The sequence below is a fragment of the Phascolarctos cinereus genome, unplaced genomic scaffold (genome assembly GCF_003287225.1).
Source record: "Phascolarctos cinereus isolate Bilbo 61053 unplaced genomic scaffold, phaCin_HiC Scaffold_726;HRSCAF=1367, whole genome shotgun sequence".
Classification (NCBI taxonomy): Eukaryota; Metazoa; Chordata; class Mammalia; order Diprotodontia; family Phascolarctidae; genus Phascolarctos; species Phascolarctos cinereus.
Window position 1 is genome coordinate 372660466 of NW_027556098.1, and position 22777 is coordinate 372683242.

At 49.6% G+C, this 22777-nt stretch overlaps 1 protein-coding gene across 1 annotated transcript; it reads right to left on the reverse strand.

The window, feature by feature from the left end:
• Window positions 1–68: 68 nt before the first annotated feature.
• Window positions 69–13677, reverse strand: NUDC (nuclear distribution C, dynein complex regulator). The gene is given in 10 exon segments (XM_020983231.2): window positions 69–317; window positions 623–741; window positions 841–924; window positions 1223–1417; window positions 1500–1538; window positions 1540–1623; window positions 2506–2586; window positions 2678–2881; window positions 12177–12254; window positions 13467–13677. Coding segments are annotated over 10 exon segments (1017 nt in total). The 5' UTR covers window positions 13548–13677; the 3' UTR covers window positions 69–265.
• Window positions 13678–22777: the final 9100 nt, after the last annotated feature.

The window sequence follows — 22777 nt, forward strand, 5'->3', positions numbered from 1 at the left end:
GGGGCCGATGCCATCCAGGGTGCTTACCCTCTCGACACCCTGGGAGGCGTTAACAAAACACAAGAGGCCAGGGTCAAACGTTCCTTTACTTCTGTAACAGGCAGAGGGGATCACAAGCTGCTTTGTCCTCCCACCCTGGGGTCAGGGGTCCTGTGCCTGACCCTGCATTACAATCCTTCCTCCAGGGGAGAAGGTGTCCAAAGAGGTCAGGCAAGGGGGAGGAGGAGCACAGGATCCCAAGGGAAAGGCTGGGGGTGCGAAGGTGCTAGTTGAATTTGGCTTTGGAAAAGTCCATTTCTGGATGCTGCTCCATAAACCTAGGGAAGAAAGAGAGAGTGAGAGCCAAGAACAGGCCAGAGCTAGGAGACGAGGGTGAAGGATGGGGCTTCCCTGCCTCGACCTAGGAACAGCCCCGAGATGGGAAACTGAGGTGCCAACCCCAGCACCCTTCCCAAGGGTGGAGCAATGACTGCTGGTTGGCCCAGGACTGGCCTTGCCCTGGAGATGGCCCCGGGGGCGTGGGGGTGCTATAAAAGCATAAAGATGGCGGGCAGCAGCTGCCTTGGCACTGGGCCAGCACGGTCCTCCCCAGGTGCCCACATGGGCCCCGACGAACACTCACTTTTTCAGAATCTCCTGCTTCTTCTGTTCCTCCGAGGTCGGCAGGCCCATGGATTTCTGCCGCTGGTCATACATCATCTTCTCCACCATACTTCGGGTCTCGCTGTCGAGGTCGGACAGCTGGCACAGGAGGCAGGCGAGGAGATGGATAAGCACCCCCACCGTGAGCTACCCTCGGCCCAATGCCACCCCTGCCCAGACGCCCACTGCCTGGCTCACCTTAGAGTTCTCTGGATTAATCTTCTTGGTGTTGATCTCAGGGTCGCTGGAGACCAAGCGGCTCCACCACTCCATCTTGTTGATCTGGGAGAGCAGGGGGAAGAGATGGGTCATACACAGGAAGCAACTCTTGGGGTTCACACCCTAGAATCTCCCACAAGACAGCAAGCCTAGCCCTGAAGGGTTTGAGATTCCTCTCCAATCCTTACCCTCCTCCCCCCTTGGACCTCCCTAGCCTCCCCCCTGCCTCCTCAGCTTCCCTAGGTTAACCCCCAAACATCCTCCTGCTTCCTTAGCCTCTCAGATTCCCCCCAAACCTCCCCCTGCCTCCTCGGCTTCCCTAATGCCCACCATGGGTGACAGACAGTTGCTACGGCCCCACCTTTTCCAGGTGCACCGTCACCACCTTGCCATCTTCAATGAGCCAGGAGCTCTCCTCCACCTTGACCTCATTGTAGAGCTCACCGACAATGAGTGGGGGCTGCCCCTTCAGCCCCACTAGCAGATGCCGCCGCTGAATGTCCACAACCACGTCCTTGCCCTTCAGCCGGAAGCTCACAGGGAAGGGTATGGCCACCTGGGGATGGGACGTGACAGGAGGTGAGGCCTCTTTGCTGAAAGGGGCCCTCCTCCACATGCCCATCTCCCTGACCACTCACATCCAACTCGGACAGGGTCTGTGTCCACCGGTAGTGGGGGGAGGTCAGCTCCATTGCCTGCATTAGGTCTCAGTTTCCCTTTGTCCTTTTCATCCTCCTCCTCCTCCTCGTCATCATCAGCCTCCTGCTCAGAACCAGAGGTCAGACTCCTGGCTCTCCTGCTCACCTCCCCCCCCCACCTCTACCCATCCCCATGGGACACCCTCGTGGAAAGAGCCAGCCTGGTCTGTGCAATGCCACGGGGCTAGAGATGAACGAGGAACACCATGATGTGGCCTCGCAGGGCAGAAGAGTCCAGAGTTGGCCACGTCCAGAAGGCAGAGCTCAGAGATGGGCCAGGATGGCATTCACCTCCTTCATCAGGGACTGGCCATCTTATCTGGTGTGTATGCCCTCCCCAATGCAGACTGAGGCATGGGAGGCCTGCCCTGGGGTTCTGACACCAACCCAGCCTCTGTACTTCCTGGAGATCATCCCTAGGAGAGGCGCTGCTTGGCAGCCCACCTCCGTACGAGGAAGGCCCACCGTGATAGGACTACCTTCCACTGGTTCATGATACAGAAACTTCTAGGGGAGGACACTTTCTACCACTGCAGGTCAACTTGCCTAGAACCCTGAGAGGTGTGCCCGGGGTCACACCCAGCCGGGGTCAGAAGGAGAACCTGAACCCAGCTCTCCATCCACTATGCCAGCTGCCTCCCACAGAAGACATTTACAATTTAAAAAGTGCCTTTAAATCAACTATATTCATTTCATCATGACAGATCTGGGAAACAGATGGGGTAGGAATTATCCCTATTTTACAGATGAGAAAATTAAGGCCTTGAGAGAGAAAATGACTTGCCTAATATGTTCCTGGCAAAGAACTAGAATCTAGAATGGCTGAGGTCTGGCTCTTTCCAGTGCATTAGGAAAGGGGCAGTGAGAGAAATAAACCGAAAATAGAGCCCTCAGGGGAGGGGGCAGTGAATATGCTGGCCATCCAATGCCTGGCCTGATTCTTCACCTGTTTCACTGCTGAGCTGGAGGAGTTGTTCGAGGGCTGAGCTGGTCCATCCCCCTTCTGATTGTTTTCCTCGCCCTTCCTCTATGGAAAAAAAACAAGCATCATGTGCCCAGCTGCCCTGGCCTGGCTGCCCACACACGCCACACCATCAGGCTCTGGGCCTCGGCCTCACCCGGTCAATCTCCAGCTGGAGCCTCTCAGCCTCCTCGTCTGTCAGCTCCTTGATCTGGGGCCCAGAGGCCTCCTGCTGGGTCTCACGGGCCAGTCGAGCCGCTCGCTCAGCTTTTTCTCGCCGCTCAGCTTCCTGCCTTGCCTGCTTCTCTCGACGCCCCTTCTGGGCCAACTGGTTGTGGTGGCGGAATGTCTCACTGATGAGCTGGAGGAGAAAAGATAGAGCGATGCCTGCAAACAGCTGAGATGGGAGAGACTCGAGCTTTCCCCCTCCTCTGCATCCTCCTGCACCACTGCCCTGGTACCTCGGGAAGAGCCAATCCAACCCTACTATCCAAGGCCCAGCTCAAAGCCCAGAAAGCCTTCCCTGCTCATCCCAGCCCTTAGCCATCTTGTACTGGACACAGCCTAAAGCTTATAACCAGAAAACACAGAATGTCAGGGGTGGGAGGGACCTCAGAACACAAGATGTCAGAGTCTGGGGGGGCCTTACAACACAGAGTGTCAGAGCCTGGGGGGCCCTTAGAACATAGAATGTCAGGGTTGAGGGGGCCTTAGAACACACAACGACAGAACTCATCCAAGTCCAACCTCTTTGCTTTACAAACAAAGTAATCTGTCCCAGAATTGATGAAGTCAGGGTTTGAGAAGGCTGCTCAAGCGCTTCCCATCACCTTTTCTTCCTACTCTCCCTCTTAATGTGGGGAAGTTTCAACAACTCTATTAGGCCACAGAGGACACCCTGTCCAATATCTAATCACAACCACAATTGTTCCCTTCTACAGAAAGCTTGAGACAGAGAATGAAGAGCAGGCTGTCCCCAGTGAGATACAAATGGCGGAGCTTCTGGTTGGGAGCCAGCCCCTCAGTACTCTGAGTCTCATCACATGGTTCTCCTGAGGGGCTCCCGTTTCTAATGGCTTCTGGGGATGGAGAATCCCATGGAATCATATCCATGTTGGGGACACTGGTGAGACGGTTTCGTATGGGGGACACAAAGTTGTACTAAGTGACCCCAGCAAAGTCACAGGCAAACATCTCATGGGTTAGGTGAAGCCCAAGCCCACAGCACTGCCAGCTCCTCACCTCCATATCAGCAAACCCCACGGGTTTTCCTGAAAACTTTCCCTCTCAGGCTGAAAGGAGAGAGCAGAGAGAACGGCTCCCTCGCTTCCAAGGCAAAGCACTCCTGCTTGGGATCCCATCCCCTGAACAGCAAAGAGGGCTGCCCTTTCTTCCGCCACCCTGGACACAGTGAAGCTAAAAGTCATCTTTCTTCAAATCACAGCTCAGTGAGATGGGATGGGGAAGAGGGGGAAGGATGTTCAGGTGGAAGCAACAGCTATGAATGCAATGACAAGGGCTTGGCAGCAAGCAGGTGTGGGTCAAGGCCCAGCTCAGCCACTAAGTGGCCACATAACCTTAGTTGAACAACTTCCCCTTTGTGGGTCTCACTTTTCTGTAAAATGAGGGCACTGAGGGACGGGAGTTCTAAGGTTCCATCCTTCTCTTCTACAATCTAGCTCCATCAGACTCAGTGCTGAGTGAGGTCCTGTCCAGCTGCACAGGTCTATTTCAAAGCACCTCCCATGCAAAGCACTGATTGTTCTGGACGCCCCTTTGTACCAGCCTTTTAAAGGCAAAGACTCTCCCCAAACCGAGGATGACTCGGAGGTCATAAAACTAACCTCATCTTTTTACAGACGAGGAAACTGAGGAATCACATATGCCCACAGTCAGTTGGGATCCAAAACCATTGATCTTTCCACCATCCTGTGCGGCCTCGATTTTAACTCCAGCGGTGACATTCTGTGCACCTACAGCTATGAGGTAGTCCCTGTGGCTCAGGCAGAGAGGGGCACATCCTCTCCGCCATTTGTTACAGATCAGACCCTACCTCCCTACTTGCACTGTTCGCCTGGGCTTTCTCTTAAAAAGAGCCCAACATAGGGGTCTAGGGCTTCCAGGTTCCACGGCAAGGGGTGGCAGCACCTCCCTCAGGGAAGAGAGAGGAGGCTGTGTGCCTGTACCAGGGCACTCAGACGATGAGCAAGGAGCCTCCGGCCCACGCACCTCAGCCCCACAAGTCTCTAGCTTGGGCTAAGTATGACTAGGGGGTTCTCTCTAGTCATAGCCTTAACCAAGGCCAACAAAGGATGAGAATAATGATGGCGATAACAGCACCCATACAGCCTATGTTCCTGACATCGTGAAAGCATTTCACAAATATCACCTCATTTGATCCTCACAACTCAGGGAGACAGGTGCTATTATTAGCCCCATCTTACAGCTGAAATCTGCCACAGCTAGGAAATGTCTAAGGCTGGATTTGAACTCAGTTCTTCCTGACTCCTGGCCCAGGCATGCCATCTGATGTGCCTCAAATGCTCTCGGGGGACCTGGAGCCCGACCTGAAGGAGGGCAAAGGCCCTGGGTAGGAGAGGCCAGGAGCTGAACTACTGGGCTGAAGGGCTGGAAGGTGCTTGCCGAGAACTCTGTGCTTGGGCCAATCAAATCCCCCGTCTGCTATCTCTTTCTACCTCCAGAAGCTGTAGCCCCGCCCCCTGAGTGGGGCAAAGGGCACCCCCCCGCCCCCCCCCCCACAATCCAGGGAGAAGGAGCCAAAAGAAAATCATCACTGCATGAGCTCCGGGTCAGCCTGCAGAGAGATTGCCTCAGGCAATCTTGGTCCTAAGGCATAAATTACCAAGACCTTGAACTCAAGCCACCTGCCAATACCAATGGCCCCAGGAAGCACAGCCTCCCTCTTCTGGGCTCCAGGCTGTCCCAGGGAGTCATGCCCCCTTCCTAGGTGCCCTGGGGCTTCACAAAGGGTGGTGGGGAAAGGACTGGGAAGGAACAGGCCTCATTGCAAATGCCTTACCCTCTCGACCTCCCCAGCAGTTGGGCCAACAAGGATGTCTGCAAACATCCATTGGGCCTCAGCTGGGCACCCCTCTCAAGCTGATTCTGGCTCACACCAGAGACCTGGCGTTGGCAGGGAGGACCGGTGGAACAGATCTAAGTCTCCCTTTTGCTGACATGTTTGAAACCTGGGGCCCAGGAGTGAGGAGGAGGGATGTCAAGAGGACTCCTATTCTTCCACACCCACACAACAGCCTGGGAGACATGGGGGGTGAGGGGGTGGCTATAAGGTTTGGCTTTGGGCCCTGCCTGGAACAAACAGGCCCCAGAGCTGCCAAGGAAAGCAGCAGATGCTTCCAAGCATCCTGGTGACTCTTGCATGCCCCTGTCCCAGGTACCCCCTGGAACACCAACAAGCCAGGAGGCATCCAACAGTCTAGACTAAGGCAAGGCCCATGATCTGTCTCTTGATCAATGGAGATGTTATCTGCGAAACAGAATGGAGACAGGTAGGGACTAGGGAGCCTTGAGCAAAAAACAAAGGGAGTGAGTTAGAAAAAAGGTCTAAGCTCCATGATACCCAACTGTTAGGGAGGACAACTCCCATTACCACCGGCTCTCAGAGTTGGGAGGCACCTAAAGCCAGACCATCCCTGAGCAAGAAAGCGCATCCAGCCTTTGTCGGAGGCCCATCACTCTCCCCTCAAGGCAGCTGACTACTTGGAGCCCTTCCATTCAAACACCTGGGGCTCACTCTTCTTTCCCCACCCCAACACCCCTAGCTCCTTCACCTGATCTACCTCAGCAGCCCTGAAGACGTGGCTACATCAGGGTGAGAATCAGTGCATCTCTTACCTTCCTGCCCTGCCTGGCCTGGCCTCTAGATGGCTTCTAATGCAGCCTGAGGCTACAGTCACTGTTCTGGCTGCTTTCTAATATCACTGACTCACACTAAGCTGGCAGGCCATTAACCTCCAGACCCTTTTTCAGATGAACTGGTATTTAGCAATGCTTCCCCCCTGGACCTCAGAAGTTGATTTCCTGGACTGGTCTAAGCCTTTATATTATTTGATCTCATCTGATTCTGACTGCCAGTGTGGAAACTATTTGGGCTTTTGCTTGTCCCCCCCAATTTTGGGTCACTTGTAAATGTGCTAAATACCCCACCACACATCCCCCAATCTGCCAGAGTCAGGAGGACATCAGTGTTGTTTGGTCTGGATTTGAAGGAGCTGAGCTGCTTTCTGATCACAGGATCCCCCTTCTAGGCATTCCCTGCACACACCCTCCTTGAGAATATGCTCTAGAATTCTGCCAGCGTTCAGTCGCCCTTGCTGGCCTCCATGATGTCCCATTCTCTTCCCTTCTGTCCTGCGGCCCTTCTTCCATTCTCCAGTCGCACCCACAGGCTCAGCAAATGGGCCTGGGGCTCCCTTCTCAGCTCCATTTGGATGGCTAACAGCAAAGCAGTGGGACAGAGCTCCCAATTTGCTTCTGGCCCTGACATGGCTCTTGAGAGTTCCCCCAGCACTTCTGTCACAACTCTGGGCAATTTAATTCCCATTATTCTCCATATCTGATCAATGTAGAGAGGGGGGGAGACTTGAGCAGCTTGGTCCATCACTGGCCAAAGAGGTCAAAGTGCTAAGCAGCAGAGCTAGGACTCAGTCAAACTTTTGTGGTCAAATATGTCTCCTCTAACAGTCACAGCCCCCACGTGCAGACTCAGGGACTGTCTGCTCCAGCCCAAATCCTCCCCTCGGAAGCCCTGCCCAGCGGCCAGACTCTAGCCACAGGCCTCTCAGAGAACTCTGGGCCAGGGAGTTTGAGGCGGTGGCAGCTTAGCACAAGAGCCCAGGAAAGGCCAACCTCAGGAAGAGGACTCTTAATGAGAGGCATGGATCCCTTCAACCCATCTGCTAACCTGGCCAACATCACTGGGCAACAGGGCTATTTCTCAGCCTCATGAGGTGAGGAAGGCCAAGGTCTCTATCTCTAGCAAGGCTTAGCCAAAAAACTAAAAACCAAAACAAACCCATGGTGCCAGGATGGAATCCCTAGGGACCACTCGCTGATCTGAATTTGTCCAGCCCTGCCTTGGAGGGCACAACACAGCAATGCACAATGACGACCAAGCCTTACATAGAGTTTCAAAGTCCAGCATCCAGCCCACATTTGAACTTCATGACAACCGTGTGAGGTGGGTGCTACTGCTATTATCACCATCTTAGAGATGAGGAAATGGGTGCTTGGTGAGGGAAGGTGATTTGGCCAACATCACGGACTTAGGGAGGGCAGCAAATCCACTCCTCAAAATGATACTAAATCTGGGGAACAAAACGCACACAGACTCATGTTCCAAAGTGATGAAATGCTTCCAACGAGACTGAAATCCACGCATTTTTTAAACTGCCTGAAAGAAAAGGCCAGAAACAGAGCTGTGTTCACCAGAATACTGAATGGAGGGGAGAAGTGTTCACGTGCAACATTCACATGAGCTGACACAGACTGAAGTGAGCAGAGCCAGGCAGAGAGATGCAAGGACCAGAGTAACAGAAGCAAAGAGCGAGGAGCTGAGCTCCCAAGTGTCCAACAGAGATGTTCAGCCAGTAAAGGTAATGATGGCAAGGCACGAAAAACAAAGACTTGGGTACCAACGTAGCAGAACACAAGGACTTTGTCTTGACTCTTCTGGACGTTGTTTTCAGGAGCAAGTTTTGTATCTAAGTTATGTTTTAACGGAGGGAAAACAAGATATTCATGATGCCAGACCTAAAAGATGTTGTACAAAGCACATCCATTGACGCAAAGAAGGGCCTTCGAGTTACCCAAGTCCAACCCCCTCACCTCACACAGAAGGAAACCAGAGCCCAAAAGACAGAGGTGACTTGCCCAAGGTCAAGAGGGAAAGCTGGAAAGATGAGCCCGTGCCCTTCCCACGAAAGCCCACAGCCCATTGGAGTGGCCACATCAAAGTGACCTGTGGAATACCTGCCATCGCTGCTGATGGCCAGGGATGACGTGGACAATTCTGTTTGGGAAAGGGAAGAATTTCTAATGCTACTCAGTATGTTCAACAAAGGGGCTCAGGGAGCGCAGGACAACCAGCTGCCTTCCCTTGAACCTCTTCCATCCTCTCCTTGAGAAGGCACCTCTGTCAGTAGTGGCTCTGTACCACGGCATCTACCACGGGGCCCGGTGTGCCAGTGAGTGACTGGCCCAGCATTTCAACATCTCGGCCGGCTGGCCCCTTATGCGGGAGCCATTCCTCAGACCTCAGGATGTCTTTGGTTCGTTTTAGACAGGATCCCAAGATCCCAGACTTCATGCTGGAATGGACCTAGAGGTCATCAGCTCCAACCTTCTCATTTCACAGATTTCATGGAAACTCAGGCCGAGGGAAGGAAAGGGACTTATGTGACTCCAAGACTCTTCTCGCTCGTTTCACAGGCTTTCCTGGCCAGGTTTGAGCGAGGTACCTGGTCTGGGGCGGGGTATGTGTGTCAAGAATTAAGACTGAAAGACAGGAGATGAGGCAGAATCAGCAAAGCAATCTTTAAATAACTGTAGAAATGAAAAAGTCAATAAAAGTGATTTTGTTGATTTACAGCTTTTGGGGAGTTAAGTACTAACAAACACTATGTTCCCATGACACAGTGGAAAATGTGAACCCATTTGCTGAGAGCTGCCTCTTACCCATTCCTAATCTCACGTTAGTCAGATGCCTTTTGCCATGACCTCACAGAATTAGGTGAACCTTCTTCTTGCCAAGGCAAAGCCCACTACACACAAAGGTGACCCCATTTATTCCTGTCTCCTCCAGCAGACTTCCCACCAATCTTCACTCTCTCCCTGTCTCGCTGGCTGCTCTTTCCTGCCTACAAACATGCCCACGTCCCCCTTCCTCCAAAAACCCTCATGTAAGCCACCCATGTCCATCCCTGTTGTCAACCTCTCTTTCCTCCCTTCTGAGGCTAACCTCGAGAAGTCCATTCACAATCGGGGTCTCCCATGTTCTTCTGTCTCACTCTCTTAACCCTCTTCAGTCTGGCTCCTCGATGATACCCCCCCAACCCCTATCCTTCCCAAACTGCCCGATCCAAAGTTTCCAATGATCTCTTACTTGTCGAATCCAATGGCCTTTTCTCAATCCTTATCCTTTCTGGCCTCTCTTCAGCCTCTGAAATTGCTGATCACCCTCTTCTTGGTAATCTCTCAAGGCTCTCTCCTATTCTCCTCCTACCCCTTCTCAGTTTCCTTCTGTGTTATCTCCATCTAGGATATGCCTGTGAACCTTGAGCGTCCCTTAGGGTTCCATCCCAGACTCTCTTCTCTTCCTCTGTACTGTTTCACTTGGTGATCTAATTATCATCTCTGTGCTAATGAGTATCAAATCTACTTAACCTGCTTTGACCTTTCTGCTGACCTCCAGACTCACATCTCCAACTGCCTATTGGACATTTCAAACTGACATCCCCTAGGTATCTTAATCTCAACAGGTCCCAAAATGAACTCATTATCTTACCTCCAAAGCCCCCTCTTCTTTTCAACTTTCCTGTTACTGTCAAGGGCACAGCCATCCTCCCAGTTACCAGGCTCCCCACCTTGGGCTCATCTTCAAATCCTCCCTCTCTCCCCCCAGATCCAATCTGTTGCCAAGGCCTGTCGACTCTGCCTTCGTAAGACTTCTCAAATACATCCTCTTCTCTGGTACTGTCACCACCTTGGAGCAAGCCCTCATCCCTATACAACTGGACTATTATAATTAACCCTGCTGCTTGGGCTCTCTGCCTCTAGTCTCTTTCCATTCTAGTTCAGCCTCCACTCAGTTATCAAAGTGATCTTCCTAAAGCCCAGGTCTGACTGACACTCCTCTCTCTCACATATACCCTCTCTCCTTCCCCCCCAAGCCCCTGTCCTCTTGCTATGACCACTGACCTTTCACTGGCTGTCCTCTGTGCTTGCAGCTGTCCACCTTCTCTTTAGTCTCCTGGTTTCCTTCCAATTGAAAGCCCACATTCTGTAAGAAGCCTTTCCTAGCCGCCCCACACACTTGGTCTTTCTCTCTTGTGCATCATCTTCCATTTGTCCTGTATCCATCTTATTTGTCCATCCCCGTCTGCCTGCTGCCTCCCCCCTATACACCGTGAGCTCCAAGGCAGGGGTTGTGTTTTACCTTTCTCTGCATCTCTAGCTCAGGCTATGCTTGGCACACAGTTGGCAATAAAAGCTTGCTGACTTAACTTGACAAACATGAGAAGACAATTACTTAACACTGGAGTGTTTATAAATACACTTCTATACACACTGCATGACAGCAAGAACAAGGTAAGCCCTGATAAGAGATCTCTTCAGCAGACTGAAAAGGAAGAGCAGGCTGCAGCTGAGAAGGCCGTGACCAAGGAGGAGTTCCAGGGTGAATGGACTGCACCTGCCCCAAAATTCACTGCTACACAACCGGAGGTGGCTAATTGGTCTGAGGGAGTACAGGTGCCATCTGTCCCCATTCAGCAGTTCCCTACCGAAGACTGGAATGCTCAGCCGGCTACGGAGGACTGATCTGTGGCTCCTACTGCTCAGGCCATGAGTGGGTAGGAACTTCCACAGAGCGGTCTTAAGTTTTACCCCACATGCTCTATTAGGGTTGGAAAAATGCTGATGGAAAATAAAAATTGGTTTCTTATAAACAAACAAAAGATATCTCTTCAGAAAGCATGTGTAACAGCTGTTGGAATGCCTCAGAACCAGCCCAAACTTTCCTACCTCCACATTTTTGCTTACCCTGTCTCCATATGTGTGGAAGATCCACCTTTCTCAACAAATCTCACACAGCACCTTGTGAGGGATCTCTATGAAGTCTTGCACTCTGTTTTCTCTCAAACTGTACCTTCCCAAGTGCCCAGAACGACACAATACATGCTCTCAGCTCTTTACTTGTGTGACCTTAAACAATTCATGTTCCCTCCCTGGGCCTCAGCTTCCTCATCTGTATCCAGAATCCCTTCCTTAGGAATCATAGGAGGCAGTGTGGCCTGGATGTGGGGCCAGAGGGGGTGGGTTTTAGTGCCAGCTGTACTAACTTCCAAGGTGGTTTGGTGTGCACTGCAGCGAGCCCAGGGTTTGCAGGCAGATCTGATCCAGTGGAACACTAGCCCTGCCATTTACCACCTTCACCTCTCTGAGCCTCAGTTTCCTCACCTGTAAAATAACAGGGGTTAGAATAGATGACCTCTAAGGGCCCTTCCGGTTCTACATCTATGATGCTAAGAAGCTCATTCTAAAATCACAAAAACCAAAAGAGATGAAATGTAAAATTACTGCCACCGTTGCTCCCATCACCACTACTGGGAGTCAAAAAGCCCTTCGGGGTTTCAGCAGACCTCACTCCCACCATTCAGCACTGCGTGGTCCTGTACAAAGTTCTCATGGCCGGCCATTTGGGCTCTGGCCAGAACAAGGCTGACTATGCTACCCTCAATGTCTCATAAAGCACTTGCAGTAATGGAGGGAAGCTTTGCAAAATGGAACAACTTCCCAAACAAAAGGGAGTCCCGGTGCACTGCAGGTACTGAGGCAAGGCCACAAACAGGTTATTTCTGAGCCCCCAAGCAAGGAGCCAAAGCCTGACACCTCACCTTTTCAGCCATCCCCTCCTCGCCACCAATGAAGAAGTCTGTTTTTCGTCGCAGGAAGCTGAAGAAGGTGTTGACCAGCTGGAAGACAGAGAGAGAGAGAGAGAGCTGAGGACACAGACCAAATAGCTGGGATTCTTCTAAATGTTTTTTAATATTTGTCTGATAATGGACTTAATTTTTCAAGTTGCCCTGAGTAGCCAGGCCCATCTTGGATGTGATCCTCCTTCCTTCCTCTTATCATTTCCCTCCTTCCAATACCAGATGAAGCCTCCTCAAGGAAGCCTTTTTCCAGGCCTGAATCCAAGTACAGTCCCTGCTCAGGCACTCCACAGCCACCCTTCTCCTCCAATATAAGCTGGACTGTTGGTTTTAAAATGCTGTTTGTGTATTCTGTCCCACACAGCCACAAAAGCAGGTTCTCCTTTAAGCTATCCCTTTTTAGAGAGGTGGCCATGCCTTCCCCTACCCCAAAATAAGTACAAAAACCAAACTGCTGCCTTAGCCTAGTTGTCTATGCAAGAGTGGAAGTGAAGGGCATGGGAAGAATAAGACTTGCTGGATAATAGCTGGGAGAGGGCTACGGCCAGGCAGAAGAGGCGGCTGCAGACAGGACCAGGGGGAAGGGAAAGAGTTTGGGGAAAGGGGGAGAAGCAGGTGGGAGTAAAAGACCTGGGGGACAGTTTGGAGAAATGGAACAAGGAGGAAAAACATGGGAAATAATGAAGGAGACTGGAGAAATAGGATGGAGGAACATCCAGAAGGAGGACTGGAGGTGGTTGAAGGTGTCAGTGTGGAAAAAAAACCTAGAAAGCAGTAACACCATAGACAGAAGGGAAACCTGAAAGGGATCAAGATGGACGGGGTTGGGGGAGAGAATCAGGGATGAGGAATGATGGAGGGAAGAGACCTAGGGATCAGGATAAACAGGGATGGGAGGAGAATCCTAGAAACTATTGAGGTGGGGGGAGTGGGGAGAGTGAAAATGAAGGGGAGGGGGACCGAAGTAGGATGGGGGTGTGGGGAAGGGAGAGGTTTGGAGACCAGGAAGGGGGCGGGGGTGGAGACCTGGAGATCAAAGTGGGAGGGGATGGGACCCGGAGACCAGGGATCCGGAAAACAGGTTGCGGAGGAGTGCGAGGAGGCAGATCTGAGGCCCAGAATGAGAGGAGATGGGATCGGGATGGGGATGGGGTGGATGAAGTCTGGGGGAGGAGGGGGAGCCCTGACCGCGGCGCGTGCTCTGGCACGTGGGGGGCGGCCGGTCCCTCTCTCTCGCAGCGGCCCCGTTACCTCCTGCACGCCGCCCTCGTGCTGCTGGGCCATGGCCAGCAACATGCCGTCGAAGCGCTCCTCTTCCTGCTCCCCGCCCATCTCGCCGGCCCCTTGGCTCAGCCGCTCGCTCCGATCCCGGTACTTGCCCCACTCCCACTCCCAGGGCCGCTCCAACGGTTCCCTGCGACTGCCTCCGCCTTCCTTCCGCAGCCGAACCGGAAGCGCAGCCGCCGCCGCGCAGCCTCAGACTCACTGAGCTCGGCGTTCCGCAACCCGCCTCGCGGCCCTCGGCCAATGGCAGCGCGAGAAGCTGGCCTCTCCGCCCGAGAATTGGCTGTCCTTGAGACCAATTGGCGAGAACATCCGGGGGCAAGGGAAGGAGCGGAATTAGACCGGTGGTTTGGCTGTGTTGCTATGGTTACCAGGTGCCCTCGAGCTTTCCAGAAAACTCTAGGCCTAACTCAATGCATGGGAGTCACGGGTTAGGAGATAAAAGGGTTGAACTTTCCTCCTGCCTTTCTCTCAGGACGGTTCTCATCAGTGAAGTCCCAATCGCCCAAGCTCTTGTGCCTAGAGAAACTCAAATCTGGTTCCAGTGTTATTCCCCAACTGCAGCCATTCATTCATTCATGGGCAGTATGAAGTAGCGCAGGGAATATGAACCCCGAGCAAAAAAAAACCTGGGTTCGAATGCTGCCTTAGGCGTTTGTTTGTTTGTCATTCAACTAGCATTTATTAAACACTGTCTTTCAGCAACCACTGGAAATGATTGCTTTGGAAATGACTGTAGAAACACAAACCACTAAAAATAAAATAGTCCCGGACCTCAAGAAGTTTGTACTCCCCTAGAGGGAAAAACAATGCAGCACAGACAGATAAGAAAATAAAAATGTGTGCAAGAGTCATCAAATAAAAATGTGCAAGAGAAACAAATGCTTTAAACATTCCTTATTCCTCTATCACCAAAGACCCACATTTGATTGACACTGTGTAGGGGAGAGAGAGACAGAGAGAGAGAGAGGAAGTGCAGCTAAAATTGAGGACCCTTGGAGGACACCAAATGCCTTTGGTGGATATGTCACCTATTTTGCCTTCCATCACTAAGTACTCCCTGATTTTGTTATCAGTAGAGGACTTCGCCTCCTACTCTTCTGAGAAAACAGAGGCCATCTGTCATTAGGTCCCCTTATCTCAAAAATCTTTTACATCATGCCCCATTCCCTCCTCCTTTGTTCCAGTCCATGATGAAGAGGTGGCCCTTTTTTGCCAAGCCCAACTCCTCAGCTTGTGCCCTTATCCTATTTCCTCACCTATCTTGACTTTTTAGTCATTCTCTCTCCCTCTCTCTCATCTCTGTGTATCTACAGGTTCCTTTCCTGCTGCCCACAAACATACTTTAAGAATGGTCCCTCCCATCCTTAAAAAGCTTTCGTTTTACCTTGCCATCTCCTCAACTACCATTCTATATTTTCCCTCCCATTTGCAGCCAAACTTAAAGAAAAGGTCATCCATTCCCCTTGCTTCCATTTCATCAGATTCTGCTCACTTCTTAACCCAATAAATTCTGGCTTCTAATTAGGCTAGTTCCAAAGTTAGTTATTGGGGATCTCTTTGTAATTCTTGGCTGAAAGGGTCATTTGCATGGGATTATCCTTATTAATGGAGATTGATTGCTCAGTCAGACAATTAAGGTTTCTGGCTCCTCTTCATGTCAGTTTCTTCCCAGAATCTTTCTCTCCCTTCAGAAACCAGAACAGAATTTGGAACCAGGTGTCTTCTCTTTTGAAGATGGAATCAAGAAGACCAGGATCTCTCTTCTTCCAAACTCTCACCAACTCTGCTCCTCATGGCCCTCAAGCTTGATGAGCCCCAAGAAATCAATCTCCACAGACGGAGATAGTCTTGGGTGAATAGCTCTTTGAACCAAGGTCTATATATCTTAATTGCTCAATCCCATGGCCTCATCTCAGTGTCCAATCTTCTTGATCTCTCAGCAGCTTTTGACCCTATTTACCATCTCAATTCTTGGATACTCTCTCCTCCTTTGACTTGTATGAGACTGCTGTCTCCTGATTATGAAACCTACCCTTAAGGAAGCATCAAGGAGTAGCTCCAAATCAGTCAATTTATCTTGGGATAGTCCCTGTCACTGTGACCTAAACTCATTTTTTTTTTTTAATGAGGAAACCGAAGCTTAGAGAGAAGTGATTTAACCAAATCAGCTAAGATGTAGAAGCCTCTGGGAACCTGGTTCTGAGAAACAGAAGGCACCTCTGTGGACATTTTGCATTAACCTACCACGTAGTTGGGGCAGACTTGACCTTCAGAGTGGGCCAGAGCATCAAACTCATATTACGCTAAGGTTCCTAAGAGGATGAGGTCTTACCAGAACCACCCTTCTGGGCTGTCCTGTAAGAGAGAAAAGACAGTCAGCTCTCAGGAGTTTTGTTTTTAACTTTTCCCCTTTCAACTTATTTCCTGAGTGCAGGGGAAGGGAAGGGGGGAGTTTTCCTCTCCCTGAAGGAGCCATTAATGACTGCCTTGGAGCAGAAGCACATAGCAGCTGCATGGGCTTATCCACAGTTTTATGAGTGGACTTGCTCAGCCGCCGAGGCAGAAGTGGAGTGTCAAGAGTTCCTGCTGGAGTGAATGGTGGAGGCAGACTTATACCTGTCTATGTGGCCTAAGATTAGAGGTCATGTACAATGTTTCCAGACCTTCAACCTTCTGTATAGAGTAGAAGACTTGTCTGTTATATGGTCTGATATGCAGTAAGTGAGCAGAACAGGAGAACCTTGTACACAGTAACAGCCACGTTGTGCTATGACTAACTTTGATAGACTTAACCCTTCTCAGCAATACAAGGATCTAGGACATCTCCAAAGGCCTCATGATGGAAAATGCTATCCACATCCAAAGAAAGACCTATGGAGTTTGAATGCACATGGAAGCATACTATTTGCTATTTTTTTTTCTGTTGTATTTTGTTTCCTCTTTCTGGTGGTTTCTTCTATTGGTTCTAATTCTTACTTACAACATGACTAATGTGAAAATATGTTTAATAGGAATGTATATGTACAGCCTATATCAGATTGTGTGCCATCTTGGGGAGGGAGGTGGGGAGGGAGGGGGAGAAAAATTTAAAACTCAGAAGCTTATGGAAGTGATTGTTGATAAATCAAAATAAATTAATTTAAAAAAAAAAAGGAGAAGAAGACTCTTGTCTGCCCAGGCAGAGGGATGGTCTTATCTTTCCCCTGTCCCAAATAAATTGCTTCCAGGCTAAAGTCCACCCCTAGCAGAAGTGGCATCTTAATGTGTTCTGAAGGATCAGTAGGCTTTGGGCAGGCTAGGGGAAGAAGGAAGGCATGGAGAGTTTCTCCAAAAGCCAGTTATTGGATGGGGGCTAATATTGTAATCCTGATGTTAGGTGAGAAGGACCAGAATGCATAGGAATGGATAAAACTCAGAGATATTGCAAAGAAAGCCTGACAGGACCTGGTGACAGACTGTTCAGTGAAGGAGAAGGAAGGACCCAAGAAGACTCCCACGCTTTCAACTTGAGTGACTGGGAAAATAAGGGTGCCACTAGCAGCAATGGGTAAGCTGGCTTGGGAAGGCCTTGGTCCCCAGAATCTCCAGACCAGGGCGGGTCTAGAGGACACCCTCTGATAGTAGGCCCTCAGAATGGGTCCTCTTTCTCCAGCAGAATAGGAGAGGTCACAGGATCACCTAGAACTGGAAGGGACCTGAGAACCCATTGGGTCCAATCCCTTCATTTTAAAGATGAGGAAACTGAGGCCTAGGGAGGGTAAGTGACTTCTTAGAATCACAAATCTGAGCTGGAAGGAACCTCAAAGTCCACCTATCCAAACCTACTTCTTGGTCAGATGAAGAAATTGAAGTTCAGAGAACTGAAGAGAACAACTCAAAGTCACAGAGCCAAGGATTTGAACCCAGGTTCTCTGACTCTGCATGCAGCACTCTTTAGGTAATATGGTATAGTGGACAGAGTGCTAGCTATCCTTGGCATTAGGAGAGCTGGGTTCTAAAACCCACTTCAGAACTTAGGAGCTACATGACCAAGGGGAAAAAACCACTTAATCTCTTTCTGCCTCAGTTTCCTCATCTGTAAGATGACTGACTGGAGTCAATCAGTCAACAAGCATTTATCAAGGGGTTATTATGCACCAGGCACTGTGTGCAAAGCCCCTGGGGACACAAAGGGAGGCAAAAAAGCCCCTACTCTTGAGGAAATACATTTTAATGGAGGAGAAAACACTCAAACAACTACGTACAAACAAGATACATACTGTGTAAATGGAAGGTACAAAGAAGGTCATAAAAGCAGAGATAACCCAGGCTTCTGGTGCCACTCTGGGCCATCTGCTTGCTTGGGTGGTTTTCCCTGGGCACCTATATTTGAATTCTCTGCTCTGGTTCCATGTCACTCTTTCCTTCCAACATCTTCAACTCCACAATCACTATAGAGAGTCAAGTCTAACCCCAGCACCAAAGCCTGGGCTATGCTATCTCTGCTTTTATAGAGGGAGGAGAGAGATCAGTTTCCTCTTTAGGGCTATGAACAAGGAGTACTGCCTTTCTGATCCTACGGTTCAAATGCCCTACCTTGCTGATTGTGGCAACAGGCTGAGAGATGAAAGACTCCCAGAGGTCACCTCCCTGAAAGCCTTCATTCATTTGCCATATGCTTGATTGAACACCTGTTATATTTTAGGCACCAGAGCTGGGGGGTGGGGGTCAGGGGGAGTACAAAGAAGATTAAGACGTGCCTCTGTCTCCAAGGAAATCAAAACCTGTAGGAAGATTAGAAAGGTACACAGATAAATATAATAAAAATTAAAATTTGATAAGTACAGAGCAGGAGTGCAAAGTGCTAAGAGATTAGATGAGGGATCAGACTCTTTTGATGTAAAATCAGGGGCCTTTTGATGTGAGAGTTGGCTCACAGAATCCTTTGAAGGAGTATTTGGACCATTAGGAAAGCAGAGTTTGGAAAAGAAATGGGAGAGGATGTTCCCGATGTGGCTGGGGAGGAGGAGCCTCGGCCTGCCAACAGGAAAACCACACTATTCCCAGATACTCTCTGGATAACCTAATTTTTAATGTGGTTTCACAAGTTGTCTTCCCTACTAGGAAAGGATATTTCCTCACTACAAATGATTAAACAGCCTTTCTGACTCTCTTTCTGGGAGCTGGGGCGGTGTGAGCCAAAACCTGATTCTCCCTCTCCCACTTGTCCAGCTAAGATGAACACAAACAATCCTGACCTTCCATGTTGGAGGACAAAGGCCTAGAGTAGATGGGGTAACCCTGCAGTCACCCAAAAGTCATTCCAAGTTATCAGCTGACTCTTCCCACAGTTATATGTCATGGAATCAAAAAATCCCATCATCTCCATATTCATTTAATAAATACTTATTAACCACCTGCTATGGGCCAGGCACCGTGCTATTTGCTGGGCATACAAGAAGAAGAAAAAAAATAAATGAAACAGTCCTTGCCCTCAGGGAGGTTACATTCTCTTGAGAAGAGACAACATATAAACAGACAAATACCAAATTATACAAAGGAAATACAAAGAGACAAAGGGGAAGCACTGAGAACTGGGGGATCAACAGGGGCCTTGTGTAGGAGGAGATGGCCAGCAACTGAGCCATCCGCTGAGCTCTGCAGAAAGCCGGAACTTGTAAAAAGTAGAGATAAGCAAGAAGTACATTTCAAGCATGAGAGAGATAGGAGATGGAATTTTGCCGACGAGAAACAGCAAGAAGGTGAGTGGGGCTCAACCGTAGAGTGAATGAAGGGGGTAACATGCCCTAACCTTGGAAATGGTCGACTGGCACCATATTGGGAAAGGCTTCCAATTCCGAAGAGAGGAGGGTTTGTTTTTGTTGTTTCTTGTTTGTGCGTCAGGGTTTTTTGTTTGTTTTTCATCCTAGAGGCCTTAGGGAGCCATTGGAGAGTTTTGAGCGTGGAAATGACATGAAAACACCTATGCTTGAGGAATTGCAATTTGCCAGCTATTGACAGAGGGAGAATGGCTTGGAAAGTGAGTCTCTGCGTCAACCAGTTATTGCAGACTAATCATAACCTGGGAATACTATGTGTGTGAATGACTCGCTACTTTACAGGAAGGTAGTGTCCTTGACAATAATAGCTAACATTTATGCACAGCTTCCTGCATGCCAGGCACTTCGCTAAGCACTTTACAATTATTATCTCGTTTGATACAACAACCCTGGGAGGCAGGCGCTGTTATTATCCCTATTTTACAGTCTTTTTTTTTTTAAAGGCAATTGGGGTTAAGTGACTTGTCCAGGGTCACACAGCTAGTAAGTGTCAAGTGTTCGGTCTGAGGCCAGATTTGAGCTCAGGTCCTCCTGACTTCAGGGTCGGTGCTCTATCCACTGCGCCACCTAGCTGCCCCATATCCCCATTTTACAGATGAGAAAACTGAGGCAAACAGCAGTTAAGTGTCTTACCCAGGGTAACACAACCAGTAAGTGTCTGAGGCTGGAATTGAACTCAGGTCTTCTTGACTCCAGGACCAGCATTCTATCCACCGTGCCAGCTAGCTGCCAAAAAAGAAACTGATTCTATACTAAATAAATGAATGGAAATGGGAAAACACAGAGATGTCAATGGGTGATAGGTCAGATTAGTGAGGTCAGAGACTCCATGCTCAAAGTTTTAGATCACAAAGTGGAAGTCCTAAAGCAAGAATGGCCAAGAGAGTAGCAACATTAAAGAGGAAGGAAAAGTCTGGGCTAAGGGACATCAAAATTTCATGGGGAGTAGTGTTTAGGAGTCTTCATTTTTTAAAAAGGTTTTTTGAAGAGTTTTCATTTTCAGGGGCAGCTAGGTGGCACAGTGGATAAAGCACCGGCCCTGAAGTCAGGAAGATCTGAGTTCAAATCCAGCCTTAGACCAAACACTTGATATTTACTAGCTGTGTGACCCTGGGCAAGTCACTTAACCCCAATTGCCTAAAAAAAAAGTCTTCATTTTTATTTTGAAAAGAGAGGTGTCAATCAGATAACGTATTTTAAACAGCTCAGGGGCAGAGGAACAAATGAAGTGACACCATAAATACAGCACCAGGTCTGGAGTCAAGAAATTCTGAGTTTAAATACAGCCTCAGACGCTATATGACCTTGGCCAAGTCACTTCATCTCTGTTTGTCTCAGTTTCCTCCTCTATAAAATAGGAATAATACTAGCACCTTCCTCCCAGGGTTATTATGAGAATCAAATGAGATAATATTTGTAAAGCACTTAGCACAGTGCCTGGCACATAGCAAATGCTCTATAAATGCCAGCTGTTATAATTATTACTGCAAAAATAGAGGTGAGAGCTGATGAGGACCTGAATTAGGATCCATGTTTCTGTGAGCAAAAGGAAGGGGACAAATGGTAGAGAGACTGTGGCCACGCTTGAGGACTTAGAGGGCCACATGTGGCCTTGAGGTCACAGATTCTCCACCCCTGTTCTAGGACTTCATAAGATTACTAAGACAGTGTATGTGAGGATCCATGAGAAGTGAGCCCAGGACAAAGGCTAAGGGTGTATCCACACGTAGCAGGTGGGACCTGGACGATGATCCAGCAAAGGAGACTGGGAAGAAGTGACCAGCCAAGGAGGCAGAAAAGCAAGAGAGAGCGGCATCACCCAAAATGCAAAGAGGAGAGGGGGTCAGCAGTGTCTGGCGAAGAGACGTCAAGATGAAGGAGGAAGGAGAAAAGAGGTCCTTGATTCGGTCATCAGAAGGGCACTGATACCTTCGGAGGCGGCAGATTCAGTTGAATTATTAAACCAGACGCCAGAAGGCCAGGGGCTGCTAAATGAGGGAGAGGAGAAAAAGCAGAGGCAGCAAGTGGAGATGGCTTTTTTCTATGAGTTTGGCTGTTGAAGGAAGGGCATAGGACAGACAAAGGAAGGAATGGGATGGTAGATAGCTGGAGGGGATAACTGGGTCACAGGAAGGTTTGTTAAGGATAGAAGAATGCTGAGAATGTTTGTAGGAGGTAGGGAAGGAACTAATAATAGATAAGGAAAGATGGAAGATTAGAGGGAAGGGGGATGATCGCAGGAACACGGGAAGGGGATGGGATCCAGGGTATAAGTAGAGGGGATGGTCATGGAGAAAGCTAGGTGGTGCAGGAGGACCTGAGTTCAAATCTGGCCTCAGACACTTGACACTAGCTGTGTGACCCTGGGCAAGTCACTGAACCCCACTGCCTAGCCAGAGACAGAGAGAAAGAGAGAGAGAGAGAGAGAGAGAGAGAGAGAGAGAGAGAGAGAGAGAGAGAGAGAGAGAGAGAGAGAGAGAACAGGGCAAAAGCGGAGGGAAGCAGAAACCTCAGAAGTAGGGAAGTTGGTAAGAGTGGGTTTGGGGAAGAAAACTCAATTCTGTTCTGGTCATGTGGAGATCCAGGTGCTTGTGGGGCCTCCAGCTGTGAAATGTTCAATAGGCAGTTAGTGATAGGTGACTGGAGCTCCAGAGAAAGACTACGACTGGCTTTTTAGATCTTTGATGCTTGCTTGTTTGGGTCGTGTTCCACTCTTTGTGATCCCACTTGGGGTTTTCTAGGAAAAGATCCTGGAGTGATTTGCCATTTCCAGCAGATGAGAAAACTGAGGCTAACAGGGTTAAGTGACTTGCCCAGGGTCACATGGCTAGCAAGTGTCTGAGGTCAGATTTGAACTCAGGAAGAGGCGTCTTCCCGACTCCAGGTCCAGAGCTGTGCCAATCAGCTGCAAAGCTGACTATCTAGCAGTCATAGACTAAGATGACATCGAACCTGTAAGATTGGATGAGATCAGCAAGAAAGAGTATGGAAAGAGAAAAGCAGAGAGGTCCCTGGTCAGACCCTCAGGGGTAGATCTACATTTACGAAACGGGACGAAACGGGACACAGACGATTACACCCCAAAGGAGACTGAAGAGGAGTCAGACAAACAGGAAGAGAAGCGAGGGGGGTGGCGGCGTCCAAATCCAGGGAGGGAAGGGTTAAAAGGGACCTCAGAGTATCCTCCCTCTAAGGTCACCTTCTTCGAGTAGGTGCACGCTTGTTTGCGTGTCGTCTCTCCATTAGACTGGGAGTTCCTTGAGGGCAGGGACTATTTTTTTCTGCACATAGTAGGCACTTAATAAATGCTTGTATCAAATGAGATAATAATTGTAAGGCACTTGGCACAATGCCTGGTACACAGCTGGCACTCTGTAAGTGTTCGCTATTATTGCAGTTGTTGCCGCCTGGTTGAGTAATGCCCCCTTGCTACGCTTTGGAGCCGCAGTCACCGGA